The sequence below is a fragment of the Quercus suber genome, unplaced genomic scaffold, assembly GCF_002906115.3.
Source record: "Quercus suber isolate HL8 unplaced genomic scaffold, Cork oak 2.0 scaffold_524, whole genome shotgun sequence".
Classification (NCBI taxonomy): domain Eukaryota; kingdom Viridiplantae; phylum Streptophyta; class Magnoliopsida; order Fagales; family Fagaceae; genus Quercus; species Quercus suber.
The window spans coordinates 316367-343379 of NW_027069973.1; the positions used below are offsets into that span (position 1 = coordinate 316367).

The following is a 27013-nucleotide window of genomic DNA, read 5'->3' on the forward strand; positions in this document are numbered from 1 at the left end:
ACTTATTCTTTGCAACTGATCATTTATTTTTCTGGTCATGCTTATCAGGATTTTTATTAGTTCATGAAATTCCCATATAAATATAAGTCTTGTCTTTCTCTTTTTTTTTTTTTTTTAAAAAAAAAAAAATCAAGCAACAAGACATTGTTTAGCAATGAGTCTACATGCAAAATTTTCACAACTATTGAGGTGGAAATTTGTCAATGATAGACAACAAAATGATTTAGTGGTGGGCTCAAAATCAATTATAATTTGTCATCTTAATGAAAAAAAAATCTGTTTGTTGTGTCTGTAGCATTACTCTATAAAAATTGAAGCTTTTCGTTCTGCAAATGCAAGGCAGGATGTATATGGATATAACAGATGCATCAAAATGGAAAAATATCAGTGCAGAATGTTAATGCGAGTAATTGAATCTCATATTTGGAATGAAAGATTTGACACTTTATAACTTAATATAATTTGATTGGACATTTTTCAAGAGTAAAACATGATACTGATATTGAACTTGATTTGAACTGCAAAATGCTGGATACACTCAGCGAGAGAACAAACACATGATAGGATCATATTGTGGAGCTTGAGTCCAACCACAATAATGATTATTGTTGCTAATACTATTACTATACAGGTCTATTATGCATTTCATAATCTCTAGTAGCAAACATCTTATATATGTTGTACCATCTTATCTGGCATAAGTATGAGTAAGTGAACTGGAACGTTGAAGCTCGTCGGATGGATCCCAGTCCAATGAGGAAGAGAAAATCTTGGACAGAGTCATGAAAACTTCAGGTATGGCAGGGCGGGAGTTGATATCATGAGCAACACAGTTTTTAGCCAGCTGAGCCATGGAAAATGCTAAATCCAGAGGATACTCATGCCTAAGAGAAGGATCAATAAAGCCACGCAGTTTCTCTCTGACATTGTCTCCTTCAAGCACTACTCTTATTGACGCAGATAGCAATTCCTCTCCTCCACCATCCCTGTCACCAGCGGTGGCTTCCTTTCCAGATAAGAGCTCTAACATAACAACCCCAAATGCAAAAACATCAAGTTTTGGAGTAATCACTCCATTCTCAATGTACTCAGGTGCCATGTAACCATGAGTACCCACCACATGTCTTGTCAATTGGAACCCTCCTTCATCCTCATTCTCCAGCGTTCTCGCCAACCCAAAATTCGATACCTTGCCTCTCAAGTTTCCATCCAGAAGAATGTTACTTGTCTTCAAGTTCTTGTGCACATAAGGTGGGTTTGTATAGTTGTGAAGGTAGTTAAGCGCATCAGCCACATCATAAGCAATCTGAACCCTCTGTTTCCACGTCAAAGTAGAACTAGTTTCATACTTGTTCGAGTGAAGCCAATCAGTAACAGAACCATTCTCAGCATACTCATAAACAAGGTAAGTGTTCCCCTCATGCACACAGAAACCAGAGAGCCTTATAATGTTGCTGTGATTGATTCGCTTCAACAAGTTGATCTCATTTGACACATCACCTCTCATGACCTTGACAGCCGCATCATCACCCTTAAAAGAACCTCGGTAGACAGAGCCTTTGATTTTATTAGCTTCTCCGAAGAACCCCGTGGCTTTTTCAATGTCATCGAATTTGTACACCGTTAAGGATTCAATGGCATAACGAACACCTTCAGTTGAAACAGACCAAGATTTCTCGTCAGAGTAGGAGTGTGATTGTGGGGGGGGCCTCTTAATAGGTGGGACTGGAATTGGTTGTGGCTTAGCCTTTCGAGACCCACAAAAGAACCAAATCAGAAACGCTGAGAGAAGAAGCAACACACCAGCTCCAATTCCAACACCAACAAATACCCATTTCTTTGTAGAAGATTTGTGTTCAATGGGAGTAGTTGGTAATTGTGGAGGCGAGTCTGGAGCAGGTGTGGCCTGTGAGACCTGAATTTTAGTTGGCTTGTTTTTCAATGGAACAAGAAGAGGTGTGAATGGAAATATAATGCTATCCGCTTTTAGCTCATTTGCATCCAATATGCTCTGAACATCCGCACCAAATAATTTGGCAATTGCAGAGTAGTCATCACCCCATGTGATCATATAACTGAGCAAGTAATTGAACCCACTTGCTTTTTGGTCACTTGTGGGACAAGCACACCTTAGTGGTGCCTTTAGATCCAAACCCACCGATAAATTCCTATCACCATAGGGGTTCTGATTCATCATGGCTTGACAAGTAGTCAGGCCTTGGTATGTGTTGTTGGACACGCTAAAATAAGTCTCTGAGGCGTACTGTAACTTATAGGTGCTGTTGTGTTGGTAATACTTACCTGAACATGAACAATTGACTGGGATTATGATCTGGGTGTTGGTGGGGATGGTTTGGAAATTGGTGTAGTTGTTGATTTCTGAGATGAGTGTGGGCTCAGCGCCTAAGAGTAAGCCTATGGAGGCTGCAGAATTGTAAGGTGGGTTGGATCGGAAGGTGAGGTAGGATTGGCAACTTGGTTGGACGCCGTTGCACTCAAATCCATCTGTGATGTTCACGTCTGCGTAGCAGTTGAGCTGTTTGTTATTCACATAAGCTTGTTGGGCGTTTGATGGGTTTTGTTTCAACATCAATACCAACAAGAAAAGGGAGCAAATGTGGTGGAATTTAGACCTCTTCATTTTGATCTCCATGAAAATGGAGATGAAGATGGATAGAGGAGATAAGAGGTAATTAAAGAGAAGTGAAGTGGGGAATCTTGAGGCTCCCCAACTTGGACTTTTTGATGTTGAGTGTTAACTATGAGCTCTCTCTAGTCTTAGATTTATAAGTGTATTTTTTTAAACACCATAAAAAATTAAAAATTAAAAATAAAAGTTTTTTTTTTTTTTTTTTGAGAATGTATATAACTGTACGATACTTTTACCAAAAAAAAAAAAAAACTGTATAATGCAGTGCACATTTGGAGCAGAAGTCAAGCTCGTTGATTCTCAAAAAAGAAAAAAAAAAAAAAAAAAAGTCAAGCTCGTAAAACGCGTAACGTGGGTCATTTTGTTTCTTGTCTTGGCAGCCCATTCAACATTTGACTACTTCCTGGACCTAGACCAACTGCATTCACGTTAACCTTTTAAGCTTTTACCTAAATTCTAGTTCTAGTTAAAAGCCATCACTTTTTCTCTTCTAATTAATCCAATAGTTCTTCTCAAATTTTTTTTTTTAAAATAAAAATAAAAAGTTAACCCTACAGTCTAATACATTATTAGAACTAAAGTTCATCAAAAACATTATTAGAACTAAATTAAGATTTTGATAATTTTTGGTGTTCAAAAAGGGTGAAAATGACACACAGTCTCACGCAATGCACAAACACAATTGAGATGTGGGCCGATGGCAAGAAAGCCTCATTACTCTTAACCTAACTTGCCCCTCCTTGCCCCTATGCAGATTTTCCTCACCCCAAGGAAGTGATGAGGTGAGGACGAGTTTTGCTCACCTTGAATATATATATATATATATATATATAAAATTTAATCATTTATATAGATATCTTAATTATTATTTATTTGTTTTAAACATATTTTATTATCATTTTCAATATACTTGTCTTTCTTTCTTTCTTAGTACTATTATAACTGTTATTTTCCTTTATATTTCATCTTTATCCCATTACTCTCATTAAAATTAGTAAAACATTTTTAACCTACTCCAAACTTACTTGTCCCGCTCTTGTCCTAAAGAGGAGAAGGGTAATCCGAACTTGTCCTATCCATTGCCATCCCTAAGACACAAGCATAGATTGACTTTTTTTTTAGAGCGCCTTGATCCAATTTATAATTTTTGAGTGGACTCAGTTATTTTGAGTTTAAATTATAAAATCTTTTACGTGCATGTATACTATTTGAATTTATTTAGAGAGGGGGGGGGGGGGGGGGGGCAGCAATGAACCCCTTAGTCTCTTGCCAGGCTTGTTTCTACATACATAGTTGTGCAAATGTGCCAAACTCTTTCTCAATTCCATGTATGTACTTTAAAAAAATTTATTATGTTATAACATAAAAGATATAGCAAGGAGGAATTTAGGAGGAGAAAATATATGGAGCCTTATTATTTAAGTGATTGGCCACACTTTACACAAAGCCAACTGATACTTTTCACGCATGAGAATTCAACTTCACCAACACATATATATACACTTCCAAGGTCAGTAGAAGCTTCAATAGAAAAAGGAAGTGTTGCATTAGATTGGTCATAAGATCATTCACCAAACAAAGGTTGAAGGCTACTGCTACAAGGCAATTTTATTGCTGTGTAAAACCTGCTGCCCATTAAGGTAATGCTATATGGTAACTAGTATGAATTTGAGACAAATATAAGTTTTTTTATTTCAGTACAACCATTTCCTAGATACACATATCGTGATATTGTATTTCACAATTATTTCACATTTGAATCAAGACCTAAAGTTAAAGATTTTTTAAGCAGGTAGGAAAATATTGCTCTAATACCCAACCAAATAGCTACTGCTGTACCAATCAAAAGGATGGTTATTGCTGCTTATGCTAATTTGGACTTTTTAGCATCAAAATAAGAAAAAATTTAGTCCCACAAACTATTTCACTTCTTTGCAACAATTGTGAGGCAGAGTGTAAGAGATGGGAAAAAAAAATCTGTGGGTCTATGAATAAATTATAAATGGTAAGTAATCACTTACAATTTGCCATAACAAAGTTGTAAAGAAATTATGAAATAGTTTGTGACAACTCTTAAAATAACCCTCCATTGATTCTTTGAATTTTTGAGGAGACAGTGACAGTGAATCAACAAGTCTTTAGTTTGGTTGACCCCTTTTATCCAGCTTCCAACTCTGCCACTCTCGTCTTCCATTTGCAAGAATTGCATATAATTGCTTATTGACACAAAGCACGAATAAGTCAAACATTGAACAAAAAAATGGAGTATCCTATATCCTCCTCTATACCATAGTCTTGTCAGCCCATTAAAGATGAAGTACTTGCTGGTCCTGGACTAGACCTTCTAGTTCTTCAACATACTATTGAGAACTGTCACTGTGACATTCCCAAAACTCAGAATCAGAAGTCAGACTTAGACCCCATCCTCAAACCAGATATGTGAGAATTGCAACAAAGAAGACCCTCCTCTTGTCATTTTGAATTTCAAATCTCAAAATCATTTTGCTTCCAATGGGTAAAATGCGTTACATGATGCTAGCACCATTGTTTGCTTCAAATATGCACAGTATGCACTTCCCCTGCGTAACTGGCAGTTGAAAATTCCAATTCTACGTTAGAATTTAGAACATCTAGTACCAAGAAACACAGTCTCACTTCAACGTAGTTGCCACGCAAAACATATGACTACATTTTAGATGAACGTTTTGTAGAAATATTAATACCTTTTTTATTTAGGGAAAAAAAAAGGACTGAAACACATGTGGGACAAACCCATTTGACTGCTTTTTTTAATTTTTTATTTTAATTGAGAAAGACACAGGAATGAAACACACACAAGAGAGTGGGAACCCGAGTTTAATATCATACAACTCACAACATACAGAAGCCGGTAACTTTTGAATGCTGTGTGAAGGCTTTAAACCCATTGGGAGGCACACACTTGGGCGATGTGGGACAAACCCACTTGATTGCCTTTTTTCTTTTTTCTTTTTTCTTTTTTTTTGAGAAAGACACGGGACTGAAACACACACACAGAGGGGAGTGAAAACCCGGGTTTAATATCACACAACTCACAACATACAAAAGCCACACACACTTAACTTTTCCTTCATAACTAGCGTTATACACATAATAGAAAGACCAAACATGCATCTATACTTTTGGCAAAAAATAAAATGAAATAAGCATCAACACAAATGATAATGTAGAAGGCTGATGAGCAAGTCATTATATCTGGCTTGCTCATTCACAAGTCACATAAATTTCACCGAGCAACTATTCTCATTACCATGGAATAAATCAATTGCAGATTCGTAGCAGAATTTAATGAGTTGTTGCAACTGTACATATTGTGTTTACCATGGTACCTGAAGGCTTTTCTTAAAAATGATTTCGATAAATCTGACTAAGACAATGCATCAATAAAACAGGATTCTACATCTAACAGAAAAGCCTCCCTACACCTTTGATATAAATACATTCTATAAATAATTGTCCCCAAAGTTAGTTTCTGGGTAGTGGAATATGTGTTCACCAAATCATTAAAGTTGCACAAATAGTGGTCAATCACACTTGTATTTGTGGAGTAATCGCCTGCTGATTGATATAGCCCCAGAAGTGATTCCTATCAAAGCCAGAAGCAACACTGCAACAATAAATGAAAATTTTGCAATCAGGATAGGAATTAGAATGAAGATATTAATGAATATTATTGCAATCGATTGACATCAACTACCCCCACCCCCTAAAACAAATTCTAAAAACCACTGGCCAGAGAATAAACAAACTGATTTCTCTATCACATGATGTTGCTCTGAATGTCTCTCTAAACTTGCAATAAAGCCCCATGCAACATCTCATAAGCTGATCATTTTGTAAAAAAAGTCAATCAGTGGCAGATGAGGGAAACTTGGCTATTTATCTAGATTTAATTAAAATGAGCAAGGTTGTGCACTACTAGATGACACCAGCATTTTGGTGTTTTGTATGTCATTAGTACTTTTGCATCATCTATTGTGTGCTATACAGTCCTTCCTTTTCATTATTTAACAAAATACTTGGCAAAAACAAATTAGGGCTGTTGCATCATCTTCATACTATAAAACACACCCACGTAAAAAGCACTGAATGGTTTTAATGCAGCAACGAAATAGATGTTAGTGTGCATTTTTTATGCAAAAGGCATTGAGCAAAGATGATGCAAGTATCAAAATGAACATACCAGCAACAGCACCATAGAATAGAATAGCCAGGCGATATCTGACAAGCCACGGTAGAGTAACTTCAAGAGAACAGTGCCTTTGATATTCTCCTGCTTTGATGGCAGCAACAGGGTCTACACTTCCTGCTTGCAGTTCCAATAATGGAACCTTAACACCAATCACAGGAAACCCATTGATATCCCTGACTTCAATTTTCAAGGTCACTGGAGTTGCATTCCAGTCTATCTCAATTGCACCAAAATTTGGTTGACCTAAAAAAATCCCATGACTTAGAGATTAAACAATTGAAGAGCTAACCGTATTTCCTCAGCAAATGCAAATTCATATACTAGGAAAGCGCAGATAACACACACAATTGCATACCATATGCGCATGAGCTGTCTCTGCAGTTTCTGTCCATGACTCTCATTGTAGTAGGTGTCAGCCATGCCACAAACTTTACTATGAGATGTAATGGTGGTGGAACTACCTTCTCTACTGCCTTTGTAAGACCACTTGACGTTATATCATATAGTGGATATCCAGTAGCACAGTCATAACGAGCAATTTCTCCAAAATGAACATCACCACTTATGAAGAAGACTCCATCTCTCTACACAAGAAGAAAGGATTTTTAAAGTGGAAGATTTTTCCTTTTTTTGCTGGGTAAAGTGTCTAAGGGGATTTGAACCCCCCACTGTAGGCCTCCACCCCATACTAGTGGGGGGTGCATTTGCCATTTGGCCCAAAGACCATTGGCAAGTGGAAGATTATTATATCAATGTCATTAAGCATCCTCCACCCTCAGACCAGATAGGAAGGGAAAAAAGAAAAGGCATGTAAAGATTTGAATAAAAAAATAAAAAAATAACCCTGGCAAACACACCAGCTGTTTTTTTCAAGAACATGAAAACTGAATGTAGTACAGAGAATGGATAAGCATAGAGTAGAAATTATCACCTTGCTATCTGCAATCAATTTGAAAAGGCGGTCTCTCTCCTTAGGGAAACGTCCCCAACACTCTAAATAAAATAAAGGGCCAGCTGCTCCCGAATGATTTGAAATAACCTGAGTTATATAGAAACAATAATGCTAAGTAACAGAAAAACAGATTTTGTTAACAGAAATGTGGCTGAAAAATCCAAATAGCAGACTGATTTTTCCAGGAAGAGCATTGTAAAAATAGTATCAGCAGGGACCATTTACTTAGGGTCATTACATCATTGCTATATCAAATAAATTAAAAATGCAATAAAATTTTACACCAAACATGGTGTCAAAGGGGGTGAAGCATATAACAAAAGAGCAAGATTCATTAACATACTCATTACTTGTACAAAACCGGAAGGAAAAAATTAAGAAGAAAAATGCACAAAACCATATCACCATTTTAAGCGAGAAATGGAGTCATGACAAGGTGAAGCAGATAGTAATAATAGCTTATTAATCTTCAGAGAATAGAGTGCTGGACGAAACTATCCCCACGGGGCATTACACTTTAAAACCTTCCTTTTAGGTCTTCCTTTATCTCTTTTCATTCCCTTGACTTGTATCAAATCACTTACATTATTGGTCAATTAATTGCTCTCCTTGTATCTTACCTCTCCTTGTATTTCCACTAATCTATCTTAACATTCTCATTTTAGCCATGCTCTTTTTATGAAGATGTAGCTTCTTAATAGCCCAACATTTAGTACCATATAATGTGTCTGGTCTTATAGCACATTCTAGTCTTGTAAAACTTTCTCTTTGATTTAATAGGTATTCTACAATCGCATGATACGCTTGATGCACTTTTCTACTTCATTCACTTCGCTCTTATTCTATGATTTAAATATTCTCCGATTATGAATTATTAGTTCAAGATATCAAAAGCACTCATTCTTTGGTATCTCATAACCATCAAGCTTTACAATGCCATCTTTAATTCACCTTTACAAAACTTGGACTCGATGTACTATGTTTTAGACCTACTTAACCTAAAGCCTTTATATTCTAATGCAAGTTTCTAGTTTTCCAGCTTGGTATTGACTCTAGTTTCATCCACTAAAACCATATCATCTGCAAACAGCATACACTAAGGTACTTTGTCTTGAATTTTTCTAATAAGTTTATCCATTATTAATGCAAAAAGATATGGTCTTAATTTTGATCCTTGATGCAAATCTATTGTGATAGGAAATCAATTTTGAGGTATCCACTTGTTATCACATTAGCTAAAGCTAACTCATGCATATCCTTAATCACCTTAGTATACTTTAGATGAAAACCTTTATTTTTTAATATCCATGACATAATCTCTTTAGGTATTCTATCATGTGCTTTCTCTAGGTCAATAAAAATCATATGAAGATGTTAAAACTATATTTCTCCTTTAGACGTCTAACTAAAAAGGTTGCTTCCATGGTAGATCACCCTAGCATAAAACCAAATTTATTATCCGATATTGTTGTTTCTTGTCTTAACCTATGTTCAATCAACCCTCTCCCAAAGTTTCATAATATGACCCATAAGCTTAATCCACAATAATTTGTATTAACGTACTCTTCCTCTCTCACAAGGCATTTTGTTAACACAAATATGTTTGAAAATGTTTTTCGACCATCCTACACCCACGTCACCCAAGCACTTCCAAACTTCAATAAGGATTTCATGAGGTCGCACGGCTTTCCCATATTCAACCTCCTCAATGCGTATTTTACCTCAATCATTCTAATTCTTTGAATAAACGGTAAACCTAAAGTTTCCATTCTCAATTGGATTAGTTAGTTTGCTACAATTTCTTCTATGGCTTCCATTAAAAAGTTTCTCAAAATAACTCTTCCATCTTTCTTTAATCTTCTCGTCCTTTACTACCACTTGACACACTTCAAGCCTCTTTTTTTTCATTTCCCTTGCCTTAGCAAATTTACAAATATTATTTTCTCGATCCTTCATCCCCAACTTACTATATGCCTCATCAGAAGCCTTAAATCTAGTCTCCTAGTCAGCCTTTTTTGCTTCATTGTTTGCCACATTTATACTTTTCATAAGATGCATTATCTCTACATCTAGGTAGGCTTCTATATTTCTCTCATTAATCTAACTGCCACTTGAACCTTCCCATTCCACAACCAAGTCTTTATCCACTCTACATCTTATCGACATCTTCATCTAAGACCCACGTACCTTCTTTGATGAATCTATCTTTGCTCAAATCAATACCAAAAATTAAAATCATGGTTCCAGAAGCCAAGAGACTGCTGAACTTAGACTAAAATATCAATCCTGCCTTAGTGACCATCAAAAATTGGGGAGGTGGAAAAATGAAGTGGTCAGAATATATTTGATGCACACAATTTACCAATACTTCAGGGAGTGTGTGAGAACTGAGAACTAAGAACAGAAAAAAGTGTCCAATGCAAGTGGATTAGGACCTAATTTTCCTTTTGACTTCTGGATTCAAAGGAATGAACGCAGAAAAATATCCCATAACTAACATAAATTTTTCATATTCTTATTGTTACACACATATTTAACCCATCTTAATAATTCCCAAACAAATCTAAACATTGAGAAAAAGAAAACACACATGTCATATGATTTAATAACAAACTACTAAGCATGCATCAATAAATATACAATGTCTAACCATTCAAACACATGTCCTCATGATAGATAGGAAATATATTACAGATCTACCTGAACAGAAGATCCAATTATGGTAATGGTTGATGCAGGACCATTCAGCTCTTTTTCTAACCATGCCCATTGAGACTTCCCTAAGAAAGTTCCATCGCTTAACAGAGGATCTCTGTGGTATCTGGTATCTAAAAGGATAACCTGACAAATTATTAATGCAGAATGAGTACAAGATATATTGGAAAAAAATCAGTTAAGAAGCAAGCTGGTTGTTGGCTTATTGATGGATATGGTGAGTAAATAAAAAGGCAAACAGAACTATGCAGATTGTTGCATTATATCAGAAAATATAACAATTATATTATCTTACCTCATCCGGCAGAGACTATCCAAATTCTATGAAAAAGAAAGCAGCAAAGAAGTAATTGAAAGCATTCACTTTGATACCTTGATTTGTCTACTCACAGGACCAAATGTATACGATGCATAGACACCTTCCTGCTTGCGCCTGTAATACTAAAGCAATTGTAAGTTTTCTTAATAGCACCATTCCTTCAACCAATGTAATTAAATTGTCCATTCAAATCATTTATGTAACTAATGCTTAGAATTTGATGTACTCTAATTTGATAAACGTTCATTAAGCAAAGAGGAAACAACAAAAATTTTGATGTGGACAACTGAAATTTCATGATAGATGAATACAAATATTCCTCACCTCGGACTATCCAGAGGTTCATCTAGAAAATCAAGGAGAAGCCCTTGGTTGGTGATTTTCTCACTAAATTCTTTTCCTGCGTCATTCAATCCATAATCATGGTCATCCCATGTGCCAATTACCTACAGCACCCACATATTACGACTTAGACAGAATATTAGAATTATTAATTAGAATAACTAAAAGCACCAGTTCAGCAAGATTCATCCAGAAACTTGTGAGGATATAATCTCTTCAAAATTCACAACAAGTATTATACTGAAAGAAGGTTTTGAGTGAAGCACCTTAGCGTTCTCCCTAAGACGAGAATAACCAGGATTAGTCTTAGCTTTCTTGTACTTGGCCTCCATTTCCTGTTTGGAGGAACGAGTGAACCTTGGAGTGTTCTTCCAGGGTCCGAGTGTTCTCTCCTTTCCAAATAGCTTAAAAGGATGCTTGATGTCTCCATAAATATTATCACCAAGCCAAATAAAAACTTGGGGATCAAACTTGTTTATTGCGTTCCATATGTGCTGCATTCAAACACAAGTTGAATAATCACTGATTTGAAACATAAATTGTGTAACCATGTGCCATCTATGAAACTATATCCCTAAACCAAAAAGCACAAATATGGGGTTAGGTTCAAGTTACACCTGCCTTGTTATACTTTCCATGCTGAAAATTATTAACCATTTCATCATAAAATGTTTAATTTTCAATTATTTTTAACTTCAATATTATACGCAAAACATGAGTTTATAGATAAGACAGCAAATAACTTTGATTAGAATTACACCAAGTCGAGTGTAACTTGATCCTTGCGTTTGATACATACATAATAGCACTTCCAGAGAAAGTTAACAATGTCAAAAATATTCCAACAAAAATCTCGGAGGATGCTTATGAACTAAGTAGAATAACAATTAAAGTAGGCCTTTATGTTACTATTAAATTAGATTTAGCATATACAACACAGAATGATTGTATTATTGATAATAGTATATGATTAAAAATAATCCAATACGAAGAAACAATATAATATTTAGCCATAATGATTATAGGTTTGAGTGTGGACAGGAAAGTGGAAGGAGAAGAAATAAAAAGAAAGAGAAAGAGAAGGAGAACCTGAGGGTCGGATTGGTCGGAGCATGACCCAAAAGCAATTCGAGAAACCAGGTGGTCTTGTTTGCTTTGAGAAGCGGTGCTTGCAACCACCGCCACCGCCACCGCCACCACTAAGACCAAACCCCACCACCGCCCGCGGCCCATTTAATTTAATGTTATGCTCTTATATTATAAAGACATATGGTAGTTATGTTTTGCCTAATGGTTTATGTTGTTGTTGTTGGTCTCTGTTCTTAACTAAAACAAATGTATGTCTATATAGTTAATTTGTTAGAAAGACCAATTGTTGTCGTGTTTGGAAGATCGATGGAACTGTCAGTGATCAAGAAAAATTGAAAAGTGTATCCAAAAAAAAAAGAAAAAATTGAGAAGGAATATTCTTTTTTTATCTTCTTATTATTTATTATAAAGGAATGGGGAAAGAAAAAGAGAGCTCGAAAAGTTCAACACGAAAAGGAGGGTCGGGTAGAGAGAAACACGAATCAAGTTGTTAGTATTTAAGAAGAAGCTAAAACCGACCCAGCCTTCTGATTGGAGTTTTTGGACCCAGCATATATTCTCTTTTTTATTTTATTTGTGCTCAGCGGACCTGCATTTCAGTTGCTATCACTTTTATTTTTTATTTATTTTTTAATAAGACAGTTTAGGGCGTAACAGCATTCGTAACAGTCTCAACAAACTAATTTGAGGTTGAAAATGTAGCTAAAAACTCATGCACCAGTTGGCAGTTTCAACAAACCACCAAAAATATTTAACATTCAATTTTACATCACTACAACCAGCGAGACACTGTTACTTGCTATTACTAATAAAGAGCCTTGCTGACTCATTCACCAATTTATAATAAAGAGCCTAGTTGTACTAAAGTTTTGTAAGTAGACTAATATTGTGATGCATAGGTCCCATGGACCCATATGGGTCACAACAAATTTCTCTTAGTAGAAGAGAGGCAAAGAGAAAAAGAAGAAAGAGTGAAAAAAAAAATTGCATAAAGAAGGAACAATATAACATTTTGGACATGAGAAAAAAAATATTTAAACCCTAAATATTTAAATTAAGTTGCATTAAGGTAGTGTCATGTCAATAACAATAAACAATCAAAGTTGTATGGCCCATTAAACAAACAAACAAAAAAAAATCCAACACCAATATTATTTAAGATAGATAATTAGAGCATATGTAGAAGATGAGGAAGATTTTAACCCTTACCTAATCTTTTAGAACAGTGCAACGATCCATCTTTTTAGGCAGAGACAATAATTTTGGGCAGTTCAAAATGTCAAGTTTTGGAAGTGAACTGAGATTTGGGGGCCACTGTGGCAATTTTGCCAAGTTCCCACAATGATAAATAGCTAAGAACTGTAAAGTACTAGCAGATGGTATAAGCCCTTGCGGTAGAGACACTAGTTTTGGCAAGAAACCGATTGTCAATCTTCGAAGCCTCGTTGGGTAGTCATCCCCTTCCATCAAAATAAGCTTTTCACAATCCCAAATTCCCAAAATTTCCAATGCAGTTAGATGTTTCATACCACGTGGCAAAGACGTCAAGCTTTCACAATATGTGAACTCCAATCTGTGAAGGGCAGTGAGGCGTTGGATCCCTTCAGGAAAATGCAATAGTCTGGGACATCCTATAAAGACCAAATTTCGAAGTGAACACATGTACTCAATTCCATTGGCAGGCAAATGCATTTGTTTTGTGGTTATCCACAAATATCTGAGGCTGATCATCTTTCTTATATCTCTTGGCAATTCTTCAAGGTCTTCACAGCCAGCAAGCATCAAAGTTTCCAAGTTTTGCAGGTTGCAAATGGAGTTAGGCAATCTCTTGATTTTCTTATTCCCTCGTAAGTCAAGATATCTCAAATGCTTCAAAGTACTAATTGAGCTTGGTACAACCTCTAACCTTGAAAATTTTAGATCTAGCACCCGCAAGTACTTAAACCTTGAAATGCATGTTTCCATCAAGGATTTATTAATATTAATAAAACCGTGTTCATCATATGTGCATTCTTTACATGAGAAAATAATAGTCCGTAAGTTATTACTCAACTTGTGTAAAAAATCTCTCATTGCATCAACACCCAAATTATGGTCCAAAATTGACACATGCCTAGCCTTTTCAAAATTGCTAGTGCCATGAGTGTTTTCAATTAAGCAATAATCATTTTGTCCAACATATAATGAAAGATCATGTAACAAATCATGCATTTTAAATGTAAAAAAAATGCCATAGTCCTGAACTTCATGAAAGAAAGATCTTGATAATAACTCTTTTATATACTGTAATCCAATATCTTCCAACTGTTGATTACTTTTGTTGGACTTTTGGAGAAGCCCATTTGCCATCCATGACTGAATTAAGTAGGAGCTATTATATCTAAAATCTTTTGGATACAATAAGCAAAAAGCAAAACATTGTTTCAAGTACGATGGCAATTGATCATAACTCAATCTTAATGCAGGTAAAATGTCTTCTTCTTGTTGCTCTAGTTTCCATATCTCACTATCCCTTATAGAGATCCAATCACTTTCTTCTGTTTTAGAATAAAGTAAGCTCCCTAAAGTCCTTACGGCCAAAGGAACACCTTTGCATTTTTCCACAATTTGTTCTCCAATTTCTACTAGTTTTGGATATTGTTTCTCCTCTCCTCTATTGAAGGCCCATCTTAATAACAAGGACAAACAAACATCCTTTGAAATACCTTTTATGCGGTGGAAGGGCCCAGAAGCCATCATCGAGGCAACTTTTTGACTACGTGTAGTGACAAGAATTTTACTTCCTGGACCACCTTCTATTAACAAATTCTTCATTGCAATCCATTTGTTACGGTCCTCGTTCCAAACATCATCCAAAACGATAAAAAATCTATTTTTCTCTAAAATGCTTTGTAAACTAGCTTGCACTTCATTCATACTCATACTTTCACTAATAACACCACCTGCAGACTTAAGGATTTCTTTTGCTAACTTCTTAACATTAAAGTCCACTGACACACATACCCAAACTCTGGGATAAAACCTGGTTTTTACCATTTTATCATTATACACTGACTGAGCAAGTGTAGTCTTGCCTATACCTCCGATTCCAACTATTGGAATCACAGAAACATTACCATCATCACCTGGTTGCATCAAAAGATCTATTATCTTTTGCTTGTCATAAGCCCTCCCAATAACATCAGAATCACAAACAAATGAGTGGGTCTCCCTGTGCACAATATGCTTCTCATCGTGTCGCACCTTAAGATGGAATTGATCTCTATCCTTTGCTATCAAATCTAACCTCTCTCTGATCTTCTTGACTCTATGACCCATTTTAATACCGAAGGCAAGCGGGTTAGAAAATGAAAAGAAACGGCATACCTTTCTACCAGTGCTTCCATATGTTTTCACAACTTGCCTCCGTAGATCTTCACATTCAAATTCATCCACCACATCCACGGCATCATGAAAGACAGCTTTGAGTCGCTCCAGCCAAACTCTGAGCTGGTGGTTTTCTGCTTGCTTCTCCTCAGCATCGAGCAGCACGGCCTGGATGGTGGACATAGTGTCCTCAAGCTTTTTCAGATCGCTTGCAATGCCCCATGCCAAGGAAATCTCTTGGTAAGCAAGGGACCCTAGCTTCTCAATGATATTTGCTGCAATGCAAGAGACCAACTCAGTCATGTTTTTTGAGGTTGGAGGAAGGGAGGAGCTAAGAATGTTGGTTTTGGAGTGCGGTAGTGGTGTGAATGTGAACAAGTATTTTGTTTCAAAAGAAAACTTATCAACCGTTTGTGGGCCATGCCGATTGACAAATATCAGTGCTTTAAATTTCATAAATGTCACTCATTGGTGTGCCCCAGCACTGAAATTTAGTGTATGTTTGCACAGTGGCCACTTCCAGTGTTTTTGCACGTCACGATACTTGCAAATACATTTTTCAAATAAATATCTTTAAAATTAAGTTTTATGGTACTACTTATATATTTAAAAATTATTTTATTATAATATTTTCAGTTTTCAGTAATAAGTAGTATTCAAACTGCTCTTACTTGGTTTGGATTGGAAACTCAAGCGCTTTTATAGAAAGAGTAGGCCATTTCGTTTCGAGTCCATGTGGTTGAAAGACCGTACTTGTGAGGCTGTGGTGAAAGACTCTTGGGTAAACCAATCTGTTAATGCTTCGGCCTAGAGCTTTAATGACAAGATTCTGACCTGCCAAAACAACCTGAGGGAGTGGAATAAAAAGACATTTGGCCATGTACGTAATTCACTAACAAAAAAAACTTAAAGACTTGAAGGTGGCCGAAGAGAATGGGCGTTACAGAAATAATTCAAAGATGATATATAAGCTGAGGGGGGAGATCCAAAGTCTTAAAAACAGGGAGGAAAGCATGTGGAAGCAAAGGTCGCGGAATGCTTGGCTCAAGGAAGGAGATAGTAACACTAGGTACTTTCACTGTCGTGCCACCCAACGAAACCGCTGCAATTTTATTGAGGGATTGAAGGACGAGGCAGGGCTGTGGGAGGTTGATGAAACTTGGATGGGCAGGGTGCTGGAGCAGTATTTTAAATCCATCTTCACTTCCTCTGATCCAATGGGCTTTGAGGAGATTTTAAATGGCATCCAACCAACCATGACCGAGGAAGCTGCAAGCTTTCTTGACCGAGATTTTCAAGCAGTGGAGTTTAGTATGCGCTCAAACAAATGGCACCTTTCATGGCTCCTGGTCCCGATGATATGTCTCCCATTTTTTATAAATCTTTCTGGCATATTGTAGGTGACGATGTAACTGCAATTGTACTTAAGGCCCTTAACACAGGTGTTGTGCATGAATCTTTTAATACCACCTTTATTACATTGATACCAAAAATCAAACACCCAAAAAAAAAAAGTGGCTGATTTTCGGCCAATAAGTTTGTGTAATGTCATTTATAAACTCATATCCAAAGTTGTGGTGAATCGTCTAAAAAAAGTCCTAGCTCAAACTATTCCTGAATCTCAAAGTGCCTTTTTATTGGGGAGACTCATTTTTGATAATATCCTTGTGGCATTTGAAACACTACACTATCTTAAACGAAAGACACAAGGAAATGTGGGTTATATGGCACTCAAATTGGACATGAGCAAAGCTTATGACCGTGTAGAACGGGTGTTCTTAGAGAAAACCATGCGGCACCTAGGGCTTGGGGAAAGGATGGTGAGTCTCATCATGTCTTGTTTAAGTTCTGTCTCTTATTCTATGCTTCTTAATGGGCAACCTGTAGGAAACATCAAGCTAAGTAGAGGGTTGAGACAGGGGGACCCCCTCTCTCCATATTTATTTCTCATGTGTGCATTGGGACTTCAAAGTTTGATCCACAAAGCTGAAACTGAGGGGCTCATTCAAGGGGTAATTTGCAGAAATGGCCTAAGGATTTCACACTTATTTTTTGCCGATGATAGTGTCCTTTTTTGTCGAGCAAGGGAGGAGGAATGCCAAAACATCCTTGAACTCCTAGCTGTCTATGAGAGAGGATCGAGTCAAAAAATTAATCGTGACAAGACAAATATTTTCTTTAGCTCCAATACCCTTCAAGATACTCAGGTTCAAATCCAATAGTTATTGGGTGTGCCAACTACCAGAAAATATGAAAGGTACTTGGGTCTTCCTGCTCTTGTGGGTCAAGCTAAGAAGCAAAGCTTTATTTACTTGAAGGAAAGGGTTTGGAAAAAAACTCCAAGGTTGGAAGGAAAAACTTTATCCCAAGCCGGGAGGGAAGTCTTAATTAAATCGATCATCCAAGCCATTCCGACGTATACAATGAGTTGCTTCAAACTTCCGAAGGGCCTTATAAAAGAATTGGAGGTCTTAATACGCAAGTTCTTGTGGGGATATAGTGAGGACACTAGGAAGGTTCATTGGGTGAAGTGGGAGAAATTATGTGAGGCTAAAAAAGTAGGTGGTTTGGGATTCAAGGAAATTAAGAAGTTTAACGATGCACTATTGGCTAAGCAAGTTTGGCGTATGATCAATAATCCGGGGTCTTTATGTTATCGTGTGTTTAAGGCTAGATTTTTCCTGGATTGCTCTATTTTAGAGGCTAAAGACTCAAGTGTTGGGTCTTATGCGTGAAAAAGCATTCTTAGTGCGAGAGATGTGATCGACTTTCTAACGGACTTCAGTTTGCATTTGACTTGCAAGTATGTGATTGACAAAAGTCAAAATCAAAAGAAAAATTTTATGGTCAGAATTAATTTCACATCAATTTTTACAATTATTTAATGTACCCAATTGTAAATGGTGAAAAAAAAATAATAAACCTATATAAAAAGAGATAAACAATTTATTACACTTTACTATATTATGAAAATAAAATGATCCAAACCCATATTTTGATCTTATCCACGTCTGACTTTCATTTCTCATACGTGGCGTAACAACCAAACCACTTGAATTGTTTGCCTTTCATTTCATTTTATTGGCCACTGTTCATCTTGATTAACCCCTACGACAGGGAACAAAATACTGAAAGAGTAGTTCACATTTATGGCCATGTCCACGGGTCAGGTCAGGGTCAGGTCACGTTAGGCTTGGGTCAACTCGTCATTTGGCCTGATCAAATTGAGTGACTGGGGAATGGACCCGTGGCCAACGAAATCACAAGTCTCATGAGTTGTCGGTTCGACGGGTTGAAGTCGTCAGCTAATTGGGTCTAGGTTACAAATTGGGCTAGCTTTTATTTCCATAATAAAATTAATTAAAAAAAACATAAATTAATAACTCAAACCACAAAATTTAAATCAAAATAAAAAAAAAAATTATTGTTTTGATTGTGAAAACCATATATTAATCTTGTAAGAAAAATTATTTGACAAATTGTGAAAACTTTTATATCGTTTTGATTGCATCTTTTCACAGATGTTTGATTTATAGTCCCACTTAAACACAAACTCTAACCCAAAAATTTTATAAATATTTTTGCATTGGAAAAATGATCTTATGCAAAAACATTCCTAATTTGATCCAAAATTAAGATGTTATGGTTAAGGGTCTCTTTTTTCCTTTGCATAAACATTCATAACATTTTAGGTTAGAGTTTGTGTTAGAGTGAGAGTATACATCAAATATCTGTGAAAAGATGTAGTCAAAACGATGTATAAGTTTTCACTATTTGTCTGAGAGTTTTTCTTATAAGGGTTGATATATCATGTTATGATTTGTACAAAATAAAAGTAAAATATTAATAATTGACTTATATAAAGAGTCATATAACTCTTTTTTTATAGAAAGTTTCAACTTATAACGTTCGCTCTTAATGATAGCTCTTTATTATCAGACTAAGACACCAATCAGTTTTTAGTGTAACCGGAGATTGAACCCTAAATCTCTTATACAACCATCAGAAATTTTATTAATTGAGCTAATTGGAACCTTTAAGAGTCATATAACTCCAACCAGCATGTAACCTATGCTATGTACGACTACAATTTCACCTATACTAAGATTTGTAGGTCATATGTTTAGTTATAGTATTTTAATATTTTTAGGTTGTAATTTTTTTTTTAAGTCTCTTTTAACTGTAGTTTATATTTAACTTAAATAATAATAATTTTACGTAATTTTTTGTTAGTACTTATCTTAAATATTCTATCATATAGTTTTAAGAAGATGTTTTGATCCTAATTAACTTGTATATACTTACAATTTGGTCAATAACAAATGTGTATCTTTCTTTTGGGTACTAAAATGAAACATATTTGTTGCCCACATATGGTTTCTAGCATGTTACATAGTCCATAAAATGCCACATATTATCCCAAGTCAACCTTAAGGTGGTTTAGATCATAAGTATTTATACTAAATATTTAAAATCTTAAATTGGACACATGGCTCAAAATTGGAGCTCAATTGAAATCTAATTTAGAATCTAATTGGGTTTTCTCTTAGTTTTGGTTTTACATATATACTAGTGTTTAATCTCATGCATATGCATGAGTTCAATTAAAAACAAACATAATTACACAGTTCAAATTATACATTTTTTTTCTTCAGAAGAAGTTCAAATTATACACGGTATTAACTTATACCTTTTTTTAAACCATATATTTTTAAAATATGTAATGATTTCTCATTATATGTATGTATATATACTATCTTCTAATTCCATGCATATGCATGGATATACTTAAAAATATACAATAAGATGCATAATATAATTTCTATATATATAATTGAAATAATATTTGTGCGTACCCAAAATATAGGGCTAATGGGCTTAACCTCTGTATGGGCTCACAATCTATTTATTTCGTGGGTTTTTGTGTTTCCTACTATGGGTGGTCCTATGCCCGGTAGGCCCAAATACAATCCTGTTAAGATTAGTAGAAGGATTATGATTACTTTAGGTTATTAGTGGGTTTGGAGGTCCAATTCCATTGCCTTTAAGTGGGTGTTTAGGTGGGAGTGGGAGGAGTGGCATTGGAACTGTTTCCCACTTTAGAAAAATTGCTCGGCGGCGATACTATCCAAGGTTCTGCAGGGTAGTTGAGAGGCGATACCCCGAGCAGTTGCTATCTTGTTCGGGACACGGTTGGCCGAACAAGGTCTAGTGATGGAACGTGATGCGTACAAATTAAGAGTGTTTGTCCAATGGGCTCTGGGCTGGCATAAGGCCTGGGCCTATAGCCTTAGAGGGCTTAGGGCCCGGAGTCGAACAAAGGGGTTGGGGTCATGGGCCATACCATTGGGCCGAGGTTTAGGGCCCAAATGGGCCTGGGAATACTTATGTCGTACATTAGCCCCCCTTGATTCGTGCCCAGTCCCTGGGAATGAATCAAGGACACCAAAAGATAGAAATTACCCGAGAAATCCAACGGGTAGATACTTGACAGTTGAAAGGCTCATTAATGCGCCTTTAAAAGGTGTATTGTATCTAACTGTTGGCTCAGCCGTCATCATTGCCTGACGGTTCGTGAACTGAAGGGCGCGCATGAGGCAGTTGAGATGGGGATTCGTAGGGTTTCCCGCTTCCCATTTATTAAATGTTATTTATTCCCTTATTTGGCTCTTATAAGTAGTTCTTTCTAGATCTCCACTTCACTTTTACATTCCTCATTCTCCAAACTACCTCTCTACCGAGCATACTGTTTTTGTGCTTTCTTCTTCCAGACCAGAACACCATCCCTTCTTAGAGTCCCAGAGTAAGTCCTCTTTGCCTTTCCTTTCATTTCCTCTTCTTCTTTCAGTTTTCTTTTAATCTTAGTTGAGGAATGGGTTATTCTCACCTCCTATCTTCAGAGGCATCTTTGGCTAGCTTTAGGGTGGCCTATAATGTCCTTGGAGACGTTGATATCGCCTACTGCCACAAGGGCAATATCGACCTCCATAGGCGTACTGGTGTAAACACCATCTTTTTCCCTTTAATGGCTGTTCTCGAGGGTGGGGTTAGATTCGTAGTTGACCCTCTCATTATAGGCACCCTTAGGTTTTATGGTTTGTGTCCCGACCAACTCCCCCCCCCCCCAATTTTTACCTAGTGGTGAGTTGTGTGAGTAGGTTAAACCACATATTCGGTTTGCAGTTAAACCAACACGATATCAATTTTATGTATAGTCTGTGCAGAAATATTAGGTCCGATTATTACTTAAAAACCAGAGATACACGGGTATGGCTGATATCGTGCCTTCCCGACTCTAACAGAAACTCGGCGGGAGAATTTGTCCGAGTGAGTGGCAATTGGTTTACCAACAAGCTCCCTTGTCCGTTCTCGCTGTGCGAAGTTGGTCGGTATCGAGAACCCTTATTTGCTTTAAGTTTGCTTCTTTTAATTAGTTGTTTATGTATTGAATTAACCGGTCTTTTTTGTTGCTTTGCTACAAAAACAAAAAGGTTCCAACCAGATCTCCGAGTTGTACACGTATGAGATCTTAATTTTGTACTTAGGTCAGGAATTTTTGTTCATATGAATGGATAGCTCCGAGCATCCCATTTGATACTCGGTGTAGACCCTGTATACTTGACCTGGCAAGCATTCAGCCAGGCATTGCTTGTAGATAGCCCACTTCTATCGTACATAGACGTCCGTCACGCAAATTTCCTCCCGCCTTCTTTAACCACCGGTGAAGCCTGGGAATGCAGCCCTCGCTACACTACTGTGGAAGACCTTGCTCTAGTTAGAGACGAGTCAGTCGAACGTGTGTCCCTGAGTCATAAACAGCACATTCCCGTTGAAGTGCCTGTCGCTCCTGCTCAAGTGGTTGAGGGTGAAGTAGAAGAACCGGCCAACCCTGAAGAAGACATGGTGATAAGGCGTTCCCTTTTCATTAACCGTTTCCTGCCCTGAAGCCGCCTAACTGGTCAGTCTCAACAGCCTCCTGCCCGAGAAAGAACTCCACCTCCACCCTCCAATCGTGCCAAGTAGAAAAAACGTGTTGGCGATCCTCCCCCCAGGGTTCCTAGTGATGCTCCCTCAAAGACCCCTTTTCGGCCGTCTAACGGGATTATCATCCAGGAATCCACTGGCACTCTCCGACCAGCGGCCTAAGTCAGAACAAATGTTGCTTCCTTATCTCGAATCGCAGCAGCCTGGTATTCGTCCTTTAAGCTTGGCGAAAAGCCGCTGCCAGTGATCGCTAGCTTAAGGACCTAGGCGCAGGCCAAAGGGGTTGGGTCGCCCAAAGTTTGGTGCAGGGCCTTTTTCTGCCTGAGGATATAAGTGTCCTTTCGGACTCGACTGAGGATTCGCTGGCCCGGCAGCTTCAATGGCATACGATAGTGGTAATCTTCCCTCCCCGTCTTTCATTTATTGTGTGGTATATGTATTCCTTTGTTATACTTGCTTATCTCGAGATACTTGCTTATCTCATTACTGTTGTACTGCCAAGCTGCGTAGCTGACTCATGTCCTTAATGAAATGATGAAGGAGTTGGCCGAGGATGCAGAAAAGAAAAAAGCTTTGAAAGACATGGCAGAAGATACCATGAAAGAGAAGGCGAAGACTACTAAGGTAGCCAAAGTGAAGGCTAAGGCCGTCGAGAAGGCTTAGTTAGTGGCCGAGAAAAATTTAGCTGAGACAGAAGAGAAGCTAGGGGGTATTGAGCTCAAACTGGCACAAGTGGAAAGTCTAACCCTAACTCAAGCTGATGAAATTGCCGATCTCAAGGTAGTTCTCGAAGTTGCCGAGGAGAGGGGGTACAACCAAGGCTTCGCAGATGCTAAGAACTCTGTGGAGCCCGTTGTTCACCAAGCCCGGACTCATGGATTCGGAGAGGGATGGTTGGCAGCCTTACAGGCTATAGGGGTTGTGGAGGATTCCCCTTTAAGGAATCTCGAGCAAATCCCTTATCCGGCTCCAGTTCCCCCTGTTCAAAGCCAAGTCAATGCTGCCAATGAAGAAGATACCCTCAGCATGAGGGAATTGGTTTGTGACATTGACACCCACAAGGAAATGGTTGACCTTGAGGTCACCAGCAGTCTTCATGTTGAGGAGGGGCAAGGACAATCACTAGTAGCCAATGAGCTAGCCGAAAATGAGCCTACCCACCAAACCAATGGAGTCATGCGTGTCTCGCCTGCAGAACCTTCCATTTAACCTTTGTTTTTGTGTTGCTTTTATTTTCTTGTTTATTTGATTTCCCTTATTACTAAATCGGTTTGCCTATTGCTACCGAGCTGTGGTAGCAGAACAATAGCCTTATCATTTCTATAAGTTTTAATTTCCAATGGTCACTGGGCTGTGGTGACAAAACATTGGTTTAATCTTTCATTTGCTTGTTTTAATTGTGATTATTTGCTTCCATTATGTTATTTGATTGTCTTTCTCTTTTGCAAATATGCGTGTGCCAAATGACTAGGTAGTTTAATCCTGGTTTGTCTCTGATTAATGATTGAAACTGCTTCCTTATCTTTGAAAGGCTGGATAACACCTGGGCATGTATGATGGCTGGGACCACTCCGGAAGCGATCACCTATGTCTAGAAAGAATTGGCTCCTCGGTAATAAGAATCGAATTTGACATGTGTAGATTTATCTAGGAAAATTTAGCGTAGGGTAATTAGGATTGTATCGAGAACGGGTGATGAAAATCCTCCCAGGGACAAGCCTCCACCTTTGAACTGAATTTAGGGTTAGGTAACCACCCGCTCGGCGATGAGAATTGAACTGTAGAAAAGTTTTAGAGAAAACATTCAATGCTTGATTTCAATACGATCAGTAATGAAAATTGGACTGCGGTATTGTTTTTGTCCTTAGAGTAATTTAACGTAAGGCTTCCACCTGCTTGGTGATGGAGATCGAACCAAGGACAGGTTTTTGTCCTTAGGACACTCTGATGTAAGGCTTCCACCTGCTCGGTGATGGAGATCGAATCGAGGATAAGTTTCTGTCTTTAGGACACTTTGACATAAGGTTTTCGCCTGCTCGGTGATTGAGATTAAACTGAGGACAGGTTTCTGTCAGAATATTTTAATGTAAGGTTTTCGCATGTTCTGTGATAGAGATCAAATCGAGGACAGGCTTCTGTCCTTTGAATATTTTAACGTAAGGTTTCCACCTGCTCGGTGATAGAGATCGAACAGAGGACAGACTCCTGTCCTTTGAATATTTTAATGTAAGGTTTCAACCTGCTCGGTGATAGAGATAGAATCGAGAACAAGTTTTTGTCCTTTGAATATTTTAATGTAAGGTTTCTACCTGCTCGGTGATAGAGATCGAACCAAGGACATGTTTCTATCCTTTGAATATTACTTAATAGGTACCCCTGTATACTAATTGTCAGTGGTAGAATCCTTTTAGATTGTGTGCATTCCATGGTCGGGGAAGAGGTCTCTCGGCCAAATCCTCCAAATAGTATGCCCCCACGCTGCAATGGTGGTAACTCTATACGGTCCCTCCCAAGTTGGTGCTAACTTCCTTGCATTGACGTCTCGTGTATTTCCTACTACCTTCTGAAGTACCAAGTCTCCCACCCTAAATTCCCTTTTCCTCACGTCCCTGTTGTACCTCCGGGTAAGTTTTTGCTGATATTCTGCCAACCGTATAGTCCCTGATTCCCGGCGTTCTTCCAACAAGTTCAACTGCTTTAGCATTAACTTTGAATTCTCGGCAGGACTGAATCTTGAAACCCGGGCACTACACAAGTTCACTTCTGCTGGTATGACTGCTTCCGCTCTGTAGGTCAAAGAGAACGGGGTTTCTCCTGTAGATCTTTTCGGGGCTGTTTAGTACACCCATAGAACACTAGGTAACTCATCTGCCTACCTGCCCTTAGCACCTTCTAATCTCCTCTTCAACTTGTTCATGATGGCCTTATTGGTAGCCTCGGCTTGATTGTTGCTCTACGGATATGCCAGGGTAGAATATCGATTTGTGATACCAAGGCTATCGTAAAACTTGCGAAAAGCTTTGCTGTCAAATTGCAACCCATTATCTGACACTGAGGACTCTGGTACCCTAAATCTCGTCACTATATTCCTCCATATGAACTTCTTAACATTCACGCCTTAGATATTTGCTAGTGCCTCTACCTCTGCCTATTTGGTGAAGTAACCCACGGCCATAAGGACAAACCTCTGGTTCCTTGTTGCTCGAGGAAATGGACCAACGATATCCAGCCCCCATTGTGCAAAGGGCCAAGAGTTACTAATGGGATTCAAGCTCCCTGCTAGTTGGTGAATCATTGGGGTGTGCTTCTGACACTGTTCACATTTTCGAGCATACTTGCTAGCATCTTTTTGCAATCGTGGCTACTAAAATCCCTGAATCATTACCCGGCGTGCCAATGAACGTCCCTCTACATGGCTGTCGCACACCCTTCACACAGCTCGGCTAGGAGCCCTTCAATCTTGCTGGGGTGTAAACACCGCAGGTAGGGCCCTCTAAAAGATCTTCGATACAACTCACGATCAGTTGATAGCCAATACCGAGTCGCTATCCGGCGAATCTTTTCTTCTTCTTTCTCATCAGCAGGCACACGATCTTCAGCCAAAAAGTCGATGATCAGATCCATCCAACATGGCTCAACTGCGATCACCTGTGAAACACTTGTCCTCGCTTTGATACTTGGTTCTGCTACCAACTCCACTTTTATTAACTGAGGGATCTCCTCAGTTGAGGAAGACACCAACGTGGCCAAAGAATCAGTGTACTGGTTTTGCCTCATAGCTACCTAAACCACTTTGGCATTCGAAAAGCAGTCCATGATTTGCTTCACCAACCGTAAGTACTCCATCATTCGGGGATCCTTGGCCTCGAAGCTTCCTTGCACTTGATTGACCACCAACCATGAGTTCGAGTAGACGACCACTTCCTTAGCACCTAAATCTGAAACCACTTTCAATCCGGCCAGCGGGGCCTCATACTTGGCTTTGTTATTAAAGGCTTTGAAACCTAACATAAAGGAATGCTCCAGCTTTATTCCTTTTGGGGTGATAACTACAATCCCAGCCTCGGCTCCAAATGCACTGGAGGCACCGTCCACAAACACCTTCACGGGACTACCTCGACCGGACAAACCATCTCATTTGCCACCCTTGGGGAAAACTCTGCAATGAAATCGGCGAGGACCTGACCCTTTACCTAACTTCTAGGCCAGTACCTAATGTCAAAAGAGCTTAACCAAGTTCCCCACTTGGCTATTCTCCTTGTGAAATTAGATCTTTTCAATAATGACTGTAGGGGATACTCGGTCAATACATAAATGGTGTGAGCCTGAAAGTAGTGTGGCAATTTTTGGATGGCATGCACTAAC

The 27013-nt window shown here is 38.0% G+C and overlaps 3 protein-coding genes across 3 annotated transcripts; all 3 read right to left on the minus strand.

Moving 5' to 3' along the window:
* Positions 1-422: 422 nt before the first annotated feature.
* Positions 423-2765, minus strand: LOC112024590 (protein LYK5). Its single transcript, XM_024057211.2, has one exon. It carries the CDS (start codon positions 2651-2653, stop codon positions 689-691), a length of 1965 nt encoding a protein of 654 aa, XP_023912979.2. The 5' UTR covers positions 2654-2765; the 3' UTR covers positions 423-688.
* Positions 2766-5904: 3139 nt separating this feature from the next.
* Positions 5905-12705, minus strand: LOC112024588 (uncharacterized). The gene is made up of 9 exons (XM_024057209.2): positions 12299-12705; positions 11476-11703; positions 11192-11313; positions 10921-10981; positions 10534-10674; positions 7813-7920; positions 7237-7465; positions 6873-7124; positions 5905-6296 (listed from the first exon to the last, which is right to left on the minus strand). The coding sequence occupies exons 1-9, from the start codon at positions 12440-12442 to the stop codon at positions 6214-6216; spliced, it is 1368 nt and encodes a 455-aa protein (XP_023912977.1). The 5' UTR covers positions 12443-12705; the 3' UTR covers positions 5905-6213.
* An 802-nt stretch (positions 12706-13507) lies between these two features.
* Positions 13508-15967, minus strand: LOC112024582 (putative disease resistance protein RGA1). The gene has a single exon (XM_024057200.2). The coding sequence runs from the start codon at positions 15965-15967 to the stop codon at positions 13508-13510; it is 2460 nt and encodes an 819-aa protein (XP_023912968.2).
* Between the last annotated feature and the right edge of the window lie 11046 nt (positions 15968-27013).